Source organism: Perna viridis, chromosome 5 (assembly GCF_037379345.1).
Source record: "Perna viridis isolate PV_CMFRI_1.1 ecotype Kerala chromosome 5, ASM3737934v1, whole genome shotgun sequence".
Taxonomy (NCBI): Eukaryota; Metazoa; Mollusca; class Bivalvia; order Mytilida; family Mytilidae; genus Perna; species Perna viridis.
The window spans coordinates 30,043,127-30,059,991 of NC_142449.1; the positions used below are offsets into that span (position 1 = coordinate 30,043,127).

The following is a 16,865-nucleotide window of genomic DNA, read 5'->3' on the forward strand; positions in this document are numbered from 1 at the left end:
TGAAGACAGAAATTGCAAAAAATCCTCATTTTTTCTCATGAATGATCCCTCTGGGGACCACTGACCTTCCACTTACAACTGTAGTGAACATGTTTTGGCTTAAGTGATCATCAGACAGAACAAGCTTTGGAAAAAAATGCTTTTTGGACACTGTCTTACCCTTGATGAGCACCACATCCAGTGAAAAATGTCAAAAAACCCATTTTCCCTGGCATGCCCACCCACCCTCACAATTGGTTAATTTTAGACAGGTGTTCAGTTTATCAAGGTTTAAAATACATTTCAGTATATATAAAGGGATTTTAGATAGTTTCTGGTCAAAACAGATTATTTCATCATTCAGTGTATGGTTTAGACAGGTTTTTTTTGGATTAGTCAGTGTTTGGTTTTAGTTAAGCAGGGTTTCACTATATATATCTTGTTTTGTAGGTAATGTAAAGTATATGGGAACAGCAGAAGATATGGAAAGAACCACAGTCCCACAGAGGATGTAGGTCTTATTAATAGTTAATTAGTGCTGCGATAGGGGAGATAATTTGCACACTTTGAGCGCTTTATGAATCTCTGAAGATTTTAGATAACTTGCCAGCTTTCTCTCATTCATAAAGTTTACTTAACTATTCTGTAATAATGTAAAATGTCTCACTCACTGCCAAAACAAATCACAGTGCATATTTTTAATGGATAATAGTAAGATCCAAAAAGTTTGATTTTTAATGCATAATTTTTTGGGTAAAATACAACTGCATTTATACAAATCACAAACGAGGTTCAGTTCAATTCAAAACAAAATGATTGTTACAATAATGAAGGATCTTCTTGTTGCCATGGCAGCGGAGTGGAAAAACCAGGTGATATAGATTTTACCCACAATCCTCCACACTTTGTTTTATTCTGCATGTTGTTTTTGTTTTTATTTTGATCAGTTTTGGATGTTGTTAAAACTGATTTCTCTTAAGATCTTTAATAAATGTCTTATTGCAAAAACAAATTTTGTCTACCTCAGTTAAAATTAAATGTTTATAAAATGGTTACTCTTAACTTTCTCTGCTTTATTGTTTTTGGTTTTTTTTTTTGCTTGCATACAAATGTGTTCTTTTGATAAAGTAACTCTTGAATATATGCATTACTTGTAGACAACGATTTTATTTTTTTTTTGAAGCATTCATCAAGTGGTTTTAATTTATTTAATTTCTGAGTTCCTTAAAATCTTGTAATACTCTAGTTTAAAAAGATGCGGAATCTTTTCCTGTGTTTTATAGTCCCTTTTTGATGGGTAATGGTATGTAGGGATACTATCTTTTTGACAATATTATTAATTATGCAAGAAAGTTCATCTATATATCACGAACAAAAAATTCACATTTTCGTCTAAAGCTTTAATAATGTTTCAAGTTCCTGTTTTCAAGAAGTGTGACCCTTATTTACTTTGAAAATTTGGAACTTAGGAACTCTGAACTCTCTCAATGTTCAGGAAGGGTTCCATTAAAAATTTTTTGCTTTACACATGTACATACCTTTGGAACAGTTGGTGTGGGAGATAATTTTTTTATGTAAGCATTCAATTATTAAGTATTTTTCACAGAAATTATAGTAATTTCAACCAAAAACTTCCCACAAATCTTATATTTTTATGTGGGAGATTCTAAATTTTTCATTGGTTTCGTTTGTGTCTCCCCCTTATGTTGGAGGGTTATAGATATGAAGATGTACAGTGCTAACAACTTGCCCAATATAAGTACAGTAACTCTTACTTAAAAAAAAAACTAGATATTTAATAGTATTCTTGTAATGAAGCTTTGTATCCCTGTTGAAAATAGAATGAATTTATTACTGTTATATCCTCGTAATTTTTTTTTATTTATGTTTTTAATTTGCTACATATTTCAACACTAAATTTTGCTAATATTTGTTAACACAAAGCATGTATTAAATGGCACATACATTTCTTGTAACAGATTTCAACAAAGTCAGTAGAATATGTTGTAGGTTTTTTTTTACTTCTAAGATCTTGTTTTTTTTTCATGAAATTTCTTCTTTATCATCTTTTTAATTTCTGTATAATTTCAAAGCAGTTTTGTAGTATTCCTTCCTCATATACTGGTCCATATAGTTTGTTTAAAGATTTTATGGAATTATGAAATTTAGATCCTGGGGAATGTTTCTCCTTATGTAGTATTTTTCTTGATCATTATGGGCAACTTAAGTACCAGTCCACATAAAATTCAGACACTGCCAATGGTAAAGTGATTCATGGTAAAAAAAACAAAAAATCTTATGTTTTTTCAATCTACCTAGGTTATACTTTCACATAACAACAATCTATTCTGCATTCAGATCTGCAATTTTCGAAATATCATACATTCTTCTCCCACAAAAATCAACCAACTGAAGTCAATTCAAGAACGATAACTCTTTTAAAGTGCAAATTTCTTGTACAATCTATGTAATTTTTATCTCAATAGCGCAACAACCAAATGAAAAGCTAAGACTCGTTATGTGATCAGTAACTGTTACTGAACAAGAAATAAAACTGAATTTGGTGGGTTTGTGACATGTATGAATCACCTGCTGTCTGATTTTTAGAAAGACTGCTACTTAAAAATAAATAAACTCCAAGATTGTCTTTTCTATGTTTGTTGATAAATAAATGTTTTGATTTTAAAGACATATATTGACATCAAACTTTGATATATATTTCTACCAGGTCATTTTTTTAAGTCATGAAAAAATCATTGTCTTTCACAAGGAATATCAATGATGATGATTATGTTAATTAAGGCCGTAGATCTAGGGTAAGGGACATAAATCAGGAATTCAGCAATATGTTTGAATCATATTCAAATTCACTTTAGCCTATCAAGCTTTCATTTGAAACAGAAGAAATCAGTCCAAGTTACTTTAATGCTTACATGAGATTAATGTAAAATGCTGAATACAAAGGTTCCAATGACTTGTAAGAGTTGTGTCCCTTACCCTAGGTCTACCTCCTTAATCTAGCAAAGATTAATGAGAGAATAAACACTGCTGACAACAAAAATGTTGGAACCTAATATTTCAGTGAAATCATATTTTTTTCAAAGATTCACAAAGAGTGGTTTAATGTTTCAGAAGGTACATTCATTTGCATATCAATATTGCTGCTAATAAAGTATTTGTTTATTCAAGTACAACTGTACAAGCATATATTGTAAGTTAAAACATTGCAATTGAATCATGAAAGATAATTCCTGATTAAAGGACTAGCTCAGTTGTAACAATGTTATTTATATGTCATTTCAGGGAAGATACGCCAAAACGGAACCATTCACTCTCGGGTAGCCGAACAGACACTATAAGGGGGTACCAGACAGGGAGTGGTGTATTTATAGTACCTGATGCCAACAGGGAACTCTACAGAAAGGAAGATTTACAACCAGAAAACTATTTTATTGATGGCAGCCATTCAAAATCAAGATCATTTTATGATTCTGGTTTGAGCTATCATAAACCTGATCGATCAAGTGATAGTTACAGACGTTTTGACAATCTTGATTCATTTGAAAGTGGATGGTACCCAGAAAGTTTAAGAAATATCAGCTACCCTGATAATCCAAGCCTTTCAGTGGTAAGGCATAGTTCATCAAGGTCGCCTTATACAAGTCATGGCTTTGCTGAACAAGAAGATTATCGACCAAAGAAACAGTCTGTCAGTAGGCGACAGGATATTGATGATTCTAATTCTGATGACAATGGGTTTTTGCCATTGCGTCCCCCTCTTCCTGTTGGTTACAGCCCAACACCCATCAAAAGATTTCAAGATCCTTTGTATGAAAATGGTGACTTTCATCGATCATACTCTAGGGATCAGCCATCTTATATGGAGGATGATGTATTTTCACCTCACATTCCTTATGAGCAAAAATCAGGTTTTCCTCGTCATAGTTCAATGAAGCCAGCTTCAAATCAAACTTATCTTACAGATGATCCTATTCTCCCTGACCCGCCATTTCATGATATCAGCTCAGTTTATCCTTCACCTGAACATACATATCAAAACATTCCACAGCAACGACCATGGCATTCATTCCCATCCTATCCAGATCAAAACAGGCAAAAATTTTATGATGATCGTCTTTCTCACTCATTAGGTTATTCACCTCAAAAACAAGTAGCTAGGGTTCAGCCAAACAATACTTCAGATGAACCTAGGACCTACACTCGGGACCATTTGCAAGGCACTGTAGATAAACTTAGACGTGGGCCTAGACAACGGAAGGCTAGGTCTGCCAGTAGAAACTCTGCCCCTGATTTTGATAGATATGATCCTCCTAGGCAAAGAGGAGCATATAATTCAGATAGTGAGGCCATGAGGCCTACAGATTTTGACAGATATGGAAGATCGTATAGTTACAACAGTGAACCAATTCCAAATATTCCAAGAGGAAGTTTTCGTAGTAGGCATTATCCAGACTCTCGTTCATTCCGGGATGACCCTACTCCTGACTCTTTAAGTAGTGGAATTGGCAGTAAAAATACCTCTCAAGGTACAGGTTCAACCTCAGGGTCTCGAGTGCCACGTCCAAGTCTGTCATATAGTTCTTTATTAACACCACAAGACTATAGTCAAGATTCAGCGCCATTTCATGATCATAGTTTACATCGTGATACTTCAGCAGACGACAATTATGAATTTGATACTCCAGACTATGACACACTTTTGGCTTACCCAGGAGGGGATGAGCTTTTGAGTGCAATAGAAAGTGGCCTCAGCACTTCTGATTTCTTAAATGATCTCTATCCTAAACCATCAAAGCAAAGCAAGTACGAGAATTCTGAACAAAGATTTGAGAAGTTACGACAGGAATATCATCAATATCAACGCCAGCAGGCAGAACTTTATCAGCATCATCACTTTGTTGACAGCGAAATGCTTTGATATTCAAGGTCAAAGGTCATGACTAAGGTTTTATGTTTTTAAGGTCAGGGGTCATTTTTCTGGGTCTCCGTGATGTTTTACAACCTTGGTCATTACCTTTGGACATTTTGTACTATAAATGATTTTCATTTGTTGCATGTTATGAGGCCAAGCCTATCAGTATATTTGTTGTCAATTTCTACATTGTTAATTTATATCACAAGGGCTCTCAATAAATAGAGACAGGCTATTTTTTGTAAAAAAAAAAATTCCAATATTTTAGTTTGTTTATGGTTGTCACATCCTTATCATGACATTTTCAATCAGTTCAGCTATGTCAGGCTTGGGTTTTATAAAAAAAAAAAAATCTCAAGTTGAGAATTTCCTCAAAGCCTTTAGTTTTATTCAGATATTTAGTTTCAAGCTTTCAAGCTTTTCTGGCCTGGGTTTCAATAGATAATTGAAATATATGGTTTTCCTCAAATTTTTAATATCAAGTTATCATTGGTTTGGTTAAAATTATTTGAGTTGATGAAGGATTTGAGGAAAATCTCTTTATGAGATACTGTATGAAACGGGACACTGATTGATTGAAATTTTAGTTGAGGAAGGATTTGAAAAAATCTCAATTTTATTATTTTTTTTACTGGGCCAACATCACATATTAGTATTGCCATTTCAAAAAATAGCTATGTATTCCTTATTTTTTTTTTTTATTAAACTGAGTTTTTAATGTCTTGCTGTTGGCGAATTTTACCCATTTTATTGTTTTTGAAAAAAGATGTTCATTTATAGAGTATTCATTTCTGAAGGTAGGCTAACAGCTTTGCTGCCATACAATTTTCAACAAATTTACCTTGATCGGGATTGATAATGGAAAAATGAGCCTTATGGCTTTCCTAATTTTAACATTGTATATAAGAAAATAGAATATTATTAAAAAAGCTTAAAAATCTATAGTCAGACACGTGAACCTCCCTCACTAAATCTAATAGTAGGACCGTAAAAGTTCACCTTACACAGGCAAACACTTTTCATGTGGAGTTCATGTTAATCGAGCTTCATGTGAAATTCATGTAAACTTCACATGAAATTAACATGATTTTCATGTGAAATTCACTTAACATGACTTTCATGTTATCAATTCATGTGAATTTCATGTGAAGACTCGAATCACCTGAATTTAACGTGAAATTTATCATGAAGTTTATTTGCTCAATTCAGGTGAAATCATGTGAAATTCATGTGAAAATCATGTGAAATAATTTTTTCTGTGTAGTGGTGAATTGAAAGTATTTTCTTACCATTTTAATTTATTATTATTTCTAATTGTATTTTATTCTTTGAATGCCATATTGAACAAATTTGATATTTTTATTGTTTTTATTATATATACAAAAATCAGCATTTTATGTATTTTGAGTGATAATTTTTAGCTGTTTGAATAATGTAAATTCAGAAATTACTGTGTCCATTTATTGTTAGAAGGTATATTGTTACAACAAAAAAGGGAGGATAAACTTTCTTCATTTAAATAATAAATTTGGTATGTGAGATTTCATAGTTATGGTAATGCCATTTTTTGTTAATTTTTTGCAATTATTTCTTAATTTACTGTATGTTAAAGTATCTACATTACACCTGTGTATTTTTTTTAAATGCAATTGTCCTCTGTCTCAAAAATTCTATTTATAGAATGTATAAAATGTGAATTGTTTAATACCCTATAATGTGTTTTTATTGAATAGCGAGACCTTTGGGGTAAGGTACATTGTATCTACTCCATTGGTCTAACTATCTTATCTGTTAAAGCTTTTGTTCTATATTAATTTAGGAAAAAATTACCACTTCAAAGGGTACCAGTTATATGGATTTTATGAGTAGGTCAATTCATGATTCTTTGCTGAAAATACAGATACTGTAATGGAAGTATTTTTTTTTCACTATTTATTAATTCAAGTCACTTTCACAGTAGACAACTAAGCACAATTTTTTCTCTGTTGATTGAAAACCAGCAAAAATCAATGTAGTGCCTACAAATATGTTTACTTTTAATAAAGAATTTACAATACATATTTATTATTTATGAAATAAAAACTCCACACAATGCTAAAATTTTGCCAAACCATATAAAATGATAACAAAAATTTGAACATAACTTTACCAGTTATGATTATTTTGTACATTGCATATTGATTAAATCAAGCCAAAAGTAATTGAATGAAAATGAACAACTCTGTCTAATGCTTGATAGTAATTTTCTCCAATCTTGATCTTTAACAGGTATAATTTAATTTACAGCCCATACATTGATGATATGCATGTGATTGAGTTGGTTGTCCCTTGATAAAATAGCAATCACCTTGTGACCTTCCTAAGGTCACTGATTGAGTATTTGAGGTGGAGATTTAAACTTTTTATCAGGCAATTCAATAGATATCGATAAAAAATTCCAATTGCCTTCTTGATTTTCCAGTCAACTACATAAGGAAGTTCATCTGGTGATTGTAATTTAATCAAAAGAAGACCAACATGATCCCCTGAACATCATCATTGTATGAGCTGTAACAACACCAAGTACCAATAAATCATTATTTAAATACATCAGTCTCCGTCCTGATTTGAATACCTCCACATTTTATTTATATCGATTGGCTTTCACTTATTTTTGTTCATTTATCATTTAATCCAGTCTACAATACACATTGATGTTGACACACATGAAAAGTGTGAAACTAATTCATTCTACCCTCACTTCAATTTTTGCAGAGGTCAAATTCGTACAAAAATTCTTAAATGACACAAGTTTACATGTTGAACTGTCTACATCATTTTTTTGTTGTGCAGTTTGATAAAATGTTGAAAATTATTCATGCTTATTTTTTTATATTGAATAAACTTGTATAATTATGGTTTTATTGTTTTTTTTTTCTTTTTAATATTTAAAAACATATTTTTCATGCTCCAGTTTTATTTGGCATTATTTTAATAAAATCTATTTAATTATTTAAATTACCATTTCAATGTTTACTTTTAATGGCTACTTATACTTTCTATTTTTAAAGGCAAGATAGAAATGGCTTCCTTCAGCGACAAAATATTATACAGAATCTCCAAATTTTTGTGAAGACTTCATATTTTTGTCTTGTAATTGTTGAATTTTTAGTAGTTGTTACTGATTAGATTGTATCTTCTAATCTTTGCTTTTCGGTGAAGTAGAGGAAGGTAGTTGTTGCATTTTTAGAGTTTCTTTAATGAAACTGAGCTGTTTCTACTATAATTTGTTTTTTTTTTAATTTCTCATAACAATCAAATAAAAATTTTGACATTATTTTTGTTTCGACTTCTTCCCTTAAGCTTCTTTGTTAACATTATTGTGTCTCTTACCTAGGTTTACCTTCTTAAGCTACTTTGTCAATGTTATTGTATTTGGTTTCAACATTATTAAATCATGTGTTGTTTAAGGAGGTAGACCTAGGGTAAGGGACATAACTCATGAAATCAGTGATATGTTTGTATTATATTCAATCTTACCAAAGCCTCTCAAGCTTTTGTTTGAAGCAGAATAAAATGAATCCAAGTTAATTAGATGCTTACATAGGGTTGATGTAAAATGCTGAATACAAACGTTTGAATGATTTTTAAGAGTTGTGTCCCTTACCCTAGGTCTACCTCCTTACAGAGTTAAAGGTTTTGTAAACTACAAGAACTTCAGGTTTGTATTATGTAGAGTTTTTGACTTAAATCTGTTGTAAATAAGGGGAAATGCCATGCCAATTATTCTTAGATCATACTGATAAAACTTGAAATGTAAATCTTCCTGTTGTTAAAAAGTGATTAAAACATTGCTTCCTAGCCATGCATATTATTCTCTGAATGTTGTTTTATCATGATTAGAACACTAATTGAATCATAGTTGTCAAAATGATTTTTATTATTAATCATTGTTAAGTGATTTTTGTGATTAATCACTGTTTATTGATTTGTGTGATTAAGCATTGTTTTTTTATGATAGTGTAATATATTGATTTATGCATATTTCATCATATCATCAGAGCCTTCTGTGTATAAGCATTGAGGTTGTGAAGACATTTGACTGATTTTTTGCTAATATTAGCATTATACTGATATTGGTACTGTGTGTGTGCTGTAAATGATGTTTGTATGTTGAAAAGATTTTAAGAGACGGAAGTTGAATATTTTAAAAAAGTGGTTCACATGTATGCATTGAATTTGTACATAAATTGAAGATGTATCTGTTTACCCTTTGTTATTTGGTTCTTCCATTTTTAGTGACAACTTATAGTGTTTTTCTTGAACCTAAAGTGCTATAGAATGAATTGTTTTGTAATGTTTATTGATCATGATAGATGTGACTAAGCACCTAGTGTGGAGGGGAAGGACCCAATCTGGGCCCAGAAATTTGGAATAAACATAATTTCATTGCATGAAATCTTTATTTTAACAATTTTACCCCCCCCCCCCCAAATGTTCTTGCCACGCCTCACTCAGCCTATAATTCTATTTAGTCCCTTTAACCTGAATTCCTGGATCCGCCCTTTAGCACCTTATTTTACTTCAAAAAAAAAAATTCAGCAGCAGCACTAGCATAATGTTTTTTTTTTTAATCGAAGCAATACCAATGTCCCTAGCAGTATACATGTTGTTTTGGAGCGTTGTTTCTAATGGAAGGGGTCATTTTGCGTATTTGATGCTGGTATAGTTCTCACTTAATCTGAGGTCATTGTGACTAGGTTAACCAACTGCTTTGATATCAAAATTGTGTATAGTAAGATGACAAAATTATTTATCAATATTGGATCTCGAGCAACCATTAAATTTTTATTGGGAAAGGTCCAGTTGTAAAAAGAAAGCAGGACTAGCATATTTCGGCAGAGTGAAAAAGTCATTAAAAATAATTTTTATTTGATCCCCACCCCTTTTAAAATCAAATGGACCCCTATACTTTTGTTTATTTTCTCGTAATGTGATAGCATAGTTTTTTATGCTTGATCGTTGCTAAATGAACGTAATAGTAACACACACACTTGTTTCTAAGCAGTTAACATCTCTATTCCTTAAACACTAAATATATTCTGGAATTGATTGCATAGAAACAAATACATATACTATCCATGGACCATCCAACAAAATGTAACGATTTATTTAGATAAGTCCGGTTATAGAATTAGAAACTTGTTAGTTTTTTCAATACATGAAGTTTTCATAGGGACTGTAATGTGAACAAGATTTACATGTCTGTTTTTGCTCGTAACCACTTGACTTTTTCCTGCTTTGCCACGGAATTTAGTGGAATTTGCCGAGTAATTACGACTTTCTTTGTTTTAAGTGTTTGTGAATAACTGTTGCTTGATAGTGAAATAGGAATATTTGTTGTATGAATGATTTTTGTAATAAAATATATTTTCCCTGTCTGCAGTTTATTTTTATGTTCTGGCAGCATTATAGTTTGGTCTAGTCCTTACAAGTGTGTGGAAGGATAGTATCATAGTTAATACCAACACCACTGAGGCTTGCTTCCCACTATCAAATATGCAACCCCACTAGTGTATAACCTATACTCAACCAATAGTATACAGGTTATATACTAGTGGGACTGCATATTTGATAGTGGGAGCAAGCTCCTGTGGTTGATTGATTGTTGAGGTTTAATGCTGGAGCAGCAATAGTATGCTATTGGGGTTGCATACTTGATAGTAGGTGGCAAAGTGGCAAAATATCTTTGGGGCAAATACGTTTTTGAGTAAGCATGCAACAAGATGGACAATAAACAGTGATATATAGTATTGAGTTAAAACTGCACCTTCCAATAGACAGGCAAAAAATACAATTTTCACGTGCCAGTCAGAGCTTAAGTATAAGTGTTTGTAAGAATCAGGCAAAATGGGAAAAATCAGAAACATACATGTCAAAACCCCTCAGATCTGACAATAAAATATCACTCAAAGATGCTTTCTCTTTTTGAAACGACCGTTATTTGATCTCTGCATCATTGGATTTACTCAAAAATTTTTCAATAGAATCTTAGAAAACTGAGCAGTCAAAAATTACTAGCACATTTTAGCTCCCCTGGCTGAAGGCCATGTGAGCTATTGCCATCACTTGGCGTCCGTCGTCGTCGTCAACAATTTTTCAAAACTCTTTTCCTCTGACATTAACAGATCATTTGGAACCTAACTTGGTATGGATGTTCCTTGGGATATCTTGCAAAGAACATATATGGGGATTTTTGATCTGTCGAAAAACATGCCCGCTGTTACTAAATATAGAACATGGGGGGGGGGGGGGGTCAAATAGTTTTTCCCATATATCTTCAAATCTGTTAGGTTTAGCTAAATTCTGACAATGACAAAGTGTTAAGCGTGATGAGATCTATTTGCGGTCAAATTTTGTTTTAATCCGTTAAGCCATGTTGGAGTTATTGTCCTTTTCCTACGTTTTTTGCTATTTTTAATGTTATTTCTTTCAAAATTCTTCACCTTGCTGACACTAACTGACCATTTTAAACCAAACTTGGTGTGGATATTCTTTGGGGTATCCTGCATAGAATTAATTGATTTGGGGATTTATGATCTGTCGAAAAACATGGCCGCCATTACTAAAAATAGAACATAGGGGTCATACAGTAGTTTTTCGCTTATATCTTCAAAATGTTGGGTTTAACCAAATTCCTTCAATAGCTGAAATGATACTTATTATTAGGACTACAAAAGTCTTCAGGGATTAAAGTTGTCAAATGACTCTTTGTAAGAGTTATTGTCCTTGAAAGATGGATTTTTACAGTTTTCAGCCAATATCTTGAAAACTATAATAGATAGAAAGAAACTTCCAGTTGCTGAAATGATCCTCATGATAAGTCCTACTGAAGTCTTCTAGAGTCAAAATTGTTGGACAACTTCTTGTTAATTTTATTGCCCTTGAAAAAAAACTTTAACCGGGTGAGCGATTAAGGCTCCTGGGAACTTCTTCTTGTCGATCTGGGGCCGGTTTCATAAAAAATCTCAAATTGAGATTTTCCTTTAATCCTTCCACAACTCAAATTTCAACCAATCAGATCGCTTGAAATTGAAGATTTGGGGAAAATCTCAATTTGAGACCCTGACAACTAAATGAATATCCCATACTTCGTCAAAGCTTGGTGTTTAATTTAAGTGTTTTTTAATCGGAATGAGCTTCACCATATGGTCAACACGTACCAGGCTAAAATATTCGAGCTATTTCAGGTGGTTTTGAGAAGGTATACAATTTATCACTCGCTAATTATAAGTTCCCTAAATAATATCTAAATACAAGGACAAAACGAATTGAGATTAAAACGTATATTTTTATAAAAATAGAGTTTTATTGTATAAAACAAATAAATAACTCAACTCCTCGAATATCATTTGATGAAGATGATTCAGCGACACTTCTGCACTTAATAAATAACTCCTGACCATTCGAATCGCTTGATGGTGGATGAATGATGAATGGGACCACTGGATTACTTTGAAGATAATCATACCCTGAAAACATAAAAATAAAAGGACTTTGACAAAGGCGGATAAAGAGAAGGGGTTTCAGGGTTCGGACCCCTCCTTTTGTTTGGGCAAAAATCACGCTATATAAATTTCTGGAGCCACATCTTGGAATAAGCTTTTGAACGAAGACAAATAAACAAAACGTGTACATACGAACAAAGATAAACACTTGGACCTTATGTAACTTGCAAGGGGTTCTAACATTTTTGCAGTAATGGGAGTTAAAGAAAATTATAAAATATATTAATGAAATGACATACTTATTAAGAACAGCAGTGAGTAGCGGGGGGCTAATGTACATCATGGCCAAAAAGCTATAAAATTAATAATCCAGGGAATCCCTAGGTTTTGCATTCTGGTTGTTGGAAAATTTTGTGTAAAACAATGGATCATAAGCAAATTTATAAATTTCTGTTAAATCTTTTGTATGGAGTTCTTGGTAGAGCCCATAATATTGATAAAATGATAGGTTCATCGATTATAACTTGTCAAATTTTGGTGTCTTTTTTTATCGGAAACATACAGATAATACCATGTATATTTTTTTTTATTTTGGGATTGAGATTAAAATCTGAACAAAAAGAAAACTAAAGAAATGAATTCATAACTTACTTATTCTGTGATATTAGTTGACGAGTTTACTGAACATCATAGAATTGTGGTCCTTGTAACAGCAGCCAAATCCTGGAACACACTGGTACATATTTGGGTTTCCGTAGTACAACATACCCTGCATCATACAGGTAGAAACGGTACAGAATGGAGTATCGTTGGTATCGGTTCTCTTGCATAGACCCATTTTGATCATTCCACTGAACAATGGGTTTGCGGCAACATCAGATGCAGAACCACCGGCTGCGGTTCCAGATGAAGAAGAGGAACTTCCGGAGTTGCTAGGTGTTTTCATGAAGCTCATAAGAGCCATCATTTTCATCATTTCACTTGTGCTTCCTCCGTTCATCATACCTGCCATCATCATTGGATTAATTCCGGCGATCATTCCATCTAAATGTAGGAAAGACAACGAATTGTATACAATGCGAGAGATTTAACGAGACGCAACTTATAACAGTTCCAACGTGAAGTACATTTGAATTCGAAACGTAGGCTAGCATCTTTTTTTTTTAAACTTGAATATCCCGGGATAATGATAAACTAATACAAGTAAGAAATAGCTAAAAAAAACGACCAAAGATATCCAATGCATTCCACAAATGAACTACTCATTCTTTACTTTGAACTGAAAATTTAACCCGACAACAACAGAATGTATATTTTTGGTACATGTATATAAACATTAATATTAAATGGTGGATCCATGATTTCAGGTTAGGTGGCGTTAATATAATTAAATGACGGGCGAAGAGAGGTAAAACAATTTTTGGTGATAGAATTTGTGAAAAATCAAGATTTCATGCTAAAGAAATGTTTCCCCAATAGTATGGAGCGTACTCTTGACACGCCGTCTTTGGATCCGCGCCTGAGTATACAAAGAAAGCGAAAAATCGAAAACTTAATTTCGGTCTGCAGATTGAGTAGTTCAAATAACCTTTATGAAAAGTGCATTTTAAGTTTTAAGCCGAAAAAAGTGCTGCTTGATATCAAAAAGGAAACAGAGACTTACTTGAATAACTGACTCCAAGAAGGAGTACGACAAGAAATGCCACTCTAGCCATTGCTCTTTAAGTTTCTTCTGTTAGCGACTGTCTGATGGTGGATGTGAAATGATCTAACCCGAAATGTGAAGCATCTTTTATACCTACCGACGACCATGACAGCTCATGACATGTCATTAGGTCATAACACGACAGAATTATTGTTTCTACACGACAACAGGTCAGATCGTGTGTATTAGTGATACAGGTGTTGAAGCCAAGCAATGTATCACTCCTATAGATAATGATCATGTAATTCGTCTGAAGGATGACAGAAGTGACAATATTATCTGTTGGTCAATACACTTTTACATAGAATAGGAACACCTTAATGCGGGTATATCATGCCCTGCATGGAAAACCCATATTGTGAAACAAAGGCGTAATTGTCTTGTAATTACAATAAAATAATTAAGTTGATGTATAACTTTGGCAATAAAGCTATCATGTCGTTGGTAAATAAAAATAGATGCATTGAATTTTTATTTTATTCTATTTGTTCGCACTAAATTTGATAAATGTGCCATCCTCATCTGCCAAAATACACGATTTTGGTATAAGAATCTTGCATATTGCTGCATGCGCTTGAAAATCAATTCTTTAATCACCATTTTAAGATTTGCGACAAGTTTTTAAGATAAGTTTCTTAGAAAGGAAATACGGAATTCATTCAGACGCACGCGATTTAAATATTTCTATTAGAAAAAAATGTTATAAGTCCGAAATTGGTACGACCAAAAAAAACTTTTCAGAATGGCATAAATATGTGTTCAACAAATTTGTCATTTTTCACAATTATAACATAATTCACCGGTTTCGGGAATGAACTCCATTCATTTCACCAACTCTTTCATGCACAACACGATTTAATTTGAGAAACATAACAGTTTAGTTTATGACAACTTCAGGGGCACTGTTGGTATCGGACTATTTTTATGTAACTTAATTATCTTAAATAATTCGCTTCCTTGACGAAGGATAGCAGAATTTTTTTTAATGTGTAGTTTATTTTAATGATTTACCAATTTCTTCGTTGTTTTTTTTAAATGAAAAAAGAAAAAATAAGTAGAAAACAGCAATTGTATATGAAACCAGCATTTAATTCAGTTCATGAAATTTTCAACTTCAATGAAATAAATTCTTTTCATTTAATACTTCTCCAGATTGTACCAGGGCGGGATGGCGGTTTTGTAGTGAAGAGAATGAATGCATTAGTTACATTTTTTGTACATGTACGTGTTAGCTGGTCTGGAGTGCCAATATTTCATTCTTCGAAATAGTTTTGCTCAAAATACAAAATTAAAAAAAAAACAACTTCAGAACCAGATCAATAATTCAAAATATTTTCAATTGACATGATACGTTTTGTTATAAGATTTCCTTTGTACATTTCTTTTACAGTTCTAATGAAACTTCGAATATAAGTCCATACCACTCAATATCAAGAAGAGAATTTTTTTTATGTATTTGAAATATCTCCCAAATGAAACCAAGTCTGGCTAGTGTCTTTCCAGGTGTTACAATTTTTTCCATCAAGCAAAATAAATAAAAAGAAATCTTTTGCACAGCAATAACAGAGACTTTGCACTAAACTCACCAAATGCACGTTATAAGCACTTGAGCACTACTTCCTTGAGCACTGCTATATGATATAATTATTATTCATAATTTCAGGAGACGGATTGATATAAGACTTTTAAGTCTTGTTTCTGAATCCTGTAATTAATTTGCTATAGTTCGATTCATTCTATTGTTTTGGTTTGATGTTAAAATGTGCAAATTAGTTAATAAATATGTTTAAACTAAGAAACTGATAAGTTATTGCCCAGCCAAAGAAAGCCGAAAACACCTTTCGTGTCCATAATATCTGGCTCCGTCCCAGTTAAAACTTTCCTTTAGATACGGCGGTTTTTTTGGTGAAGACAAGGGGGTGGTGATTTAGTTGTTGTTACCAAGATCACCGCGATTAACTAAGACAGACAATGTCTATAGTAATTTGTCGTGGTATATGAATCATGTAGTAACTGTCAAAGCCGACACTATAATTGATTTTGGTTAAAAGGACACAAATTTTCCCTCAAGGTAATTATACATACCATAATTTATATTGATGTCCTAAAGAGTTTGGGATAGGCCCTAGCTGTGTGAAACTGGCTGTAGACAATCAAACCATCTTGTAACTTGTTTTTGAGGATAGCTCCATTTAAGTAGAAGTATACTCCGCATTGTTTCAAAGATCAGAGATCTGGAGAGTCTGTCTACGTCAGCCTTGCATTGAAGTTTTGTTAATTGAGCAAAATATATCATCTATTCCAAAATATATAATCATATTTCATTATCTTGTCTAAGTAAACGGATACAATACATCAGGTAGTCAAGGATACATGCATCTGCACTCAGAGTTTTACTAATGTCAGATAGTATGGACCAATTAAAACCGCTAGCTAGACTACATACTATTGAAACTTAAGTGTAATTCTGGAAAAATAAGGATATTTAGCTTCCAGGATAGTTCTTATTTCTACTTGAATAGTATGTCATCCTCGTGTTGAAACCCAAATCGACCAAGTTATTGTTCCCATGTTTTGTGGAAATCTTTACATCCATATACTGTGTTTTTTTTTATGTCCAACGTTTATTTCATGGGAGGGGGCATTTTGGTTATACACGTAGCTATTTTGTTTGAATGGTATTATACCTCAGACTCTGAATCAGATAGCAAATAGGAATTGGTATTGAAACTTCTGCGCTGGAAGCAGTGTTTTTGTAATT

At 32.6% G+C, this 16,865-nt stretch overlaps 2 protein-coding genes across 7 annotated transcripts in view; one reads left to right on the forward strand and one right to left on the reverse strand.

Annotated features, from left to right (window-relative positions):
- LOC148617017 (protein turtle homolog A-like) overlaps positions 1-10,330 on the forward strand; it is a 133,831-nt gene extending 123,501 nt beyond the window's left edge. For 5 of the 6 annotated variants that reach the window (XM_088584273.1, XM_088584272.1, XM_088584275.1 and 2 more), the window contains 2 exons: positions 430-490; positions 3,283-10,330. In XM_088584273.1, coding sequence (XP_088440399.1) covers positions 430-490; positions 3,283-4,918 — 1,697 coding nt within the window. In that variant the 3' untranslated portion in view covers positions 4,919-10,330. Of the gene's footprint in view, positions 1-429; positions 491-812; positions 852-3,282 lie in introns of all 6 variants that reach the window. The other variant, XM_088584277.1, reaches the window with a different exon arrangement.
- Positions 10,331-12,240: 1,910 nt separating this feature from the next.
- Positions 12,241-16,771, reverse strand: LOC148617018 (uncharacterized). The gene is made up of 3 exons (XM_088584289.1): positions 14,063-16,771; positions 13,051-13,443; positions 12,241-12,423 (listed from the first exon to the last, which is right to left on the reverse strand). Exons 1-2 carry the CDS (start codon positions 14,112-14,114, stop codon positions 13,064-13,066), a joined length of 432 nt encoding a protein of 143 aa, XP_088440415.1. The 5' UTR covers positions 14,115-16,771; the 3' UTR covers positions 12,241-12,423; positions 13,051-13,063.
- Positions 16,772-16,865: the final 94 nt, after the last annotated feature.

Coding starts and splice junctions, on each gene's coding strand:
- LOC148617018 (XM_088584289.1), bottom strand. CDS start 14,114: ATGGCTAGAGTGGCATTTCTTGTCGTACTCCTTCTTGGAGTCAGTTAT. Junction 13,444..14,062: donor TCTTGGAGTCAGTTATTCAA/GTAAGTCTCTGT, acceptor TCCTACATTTAG/ATGGAATGATCGCCGGAATT.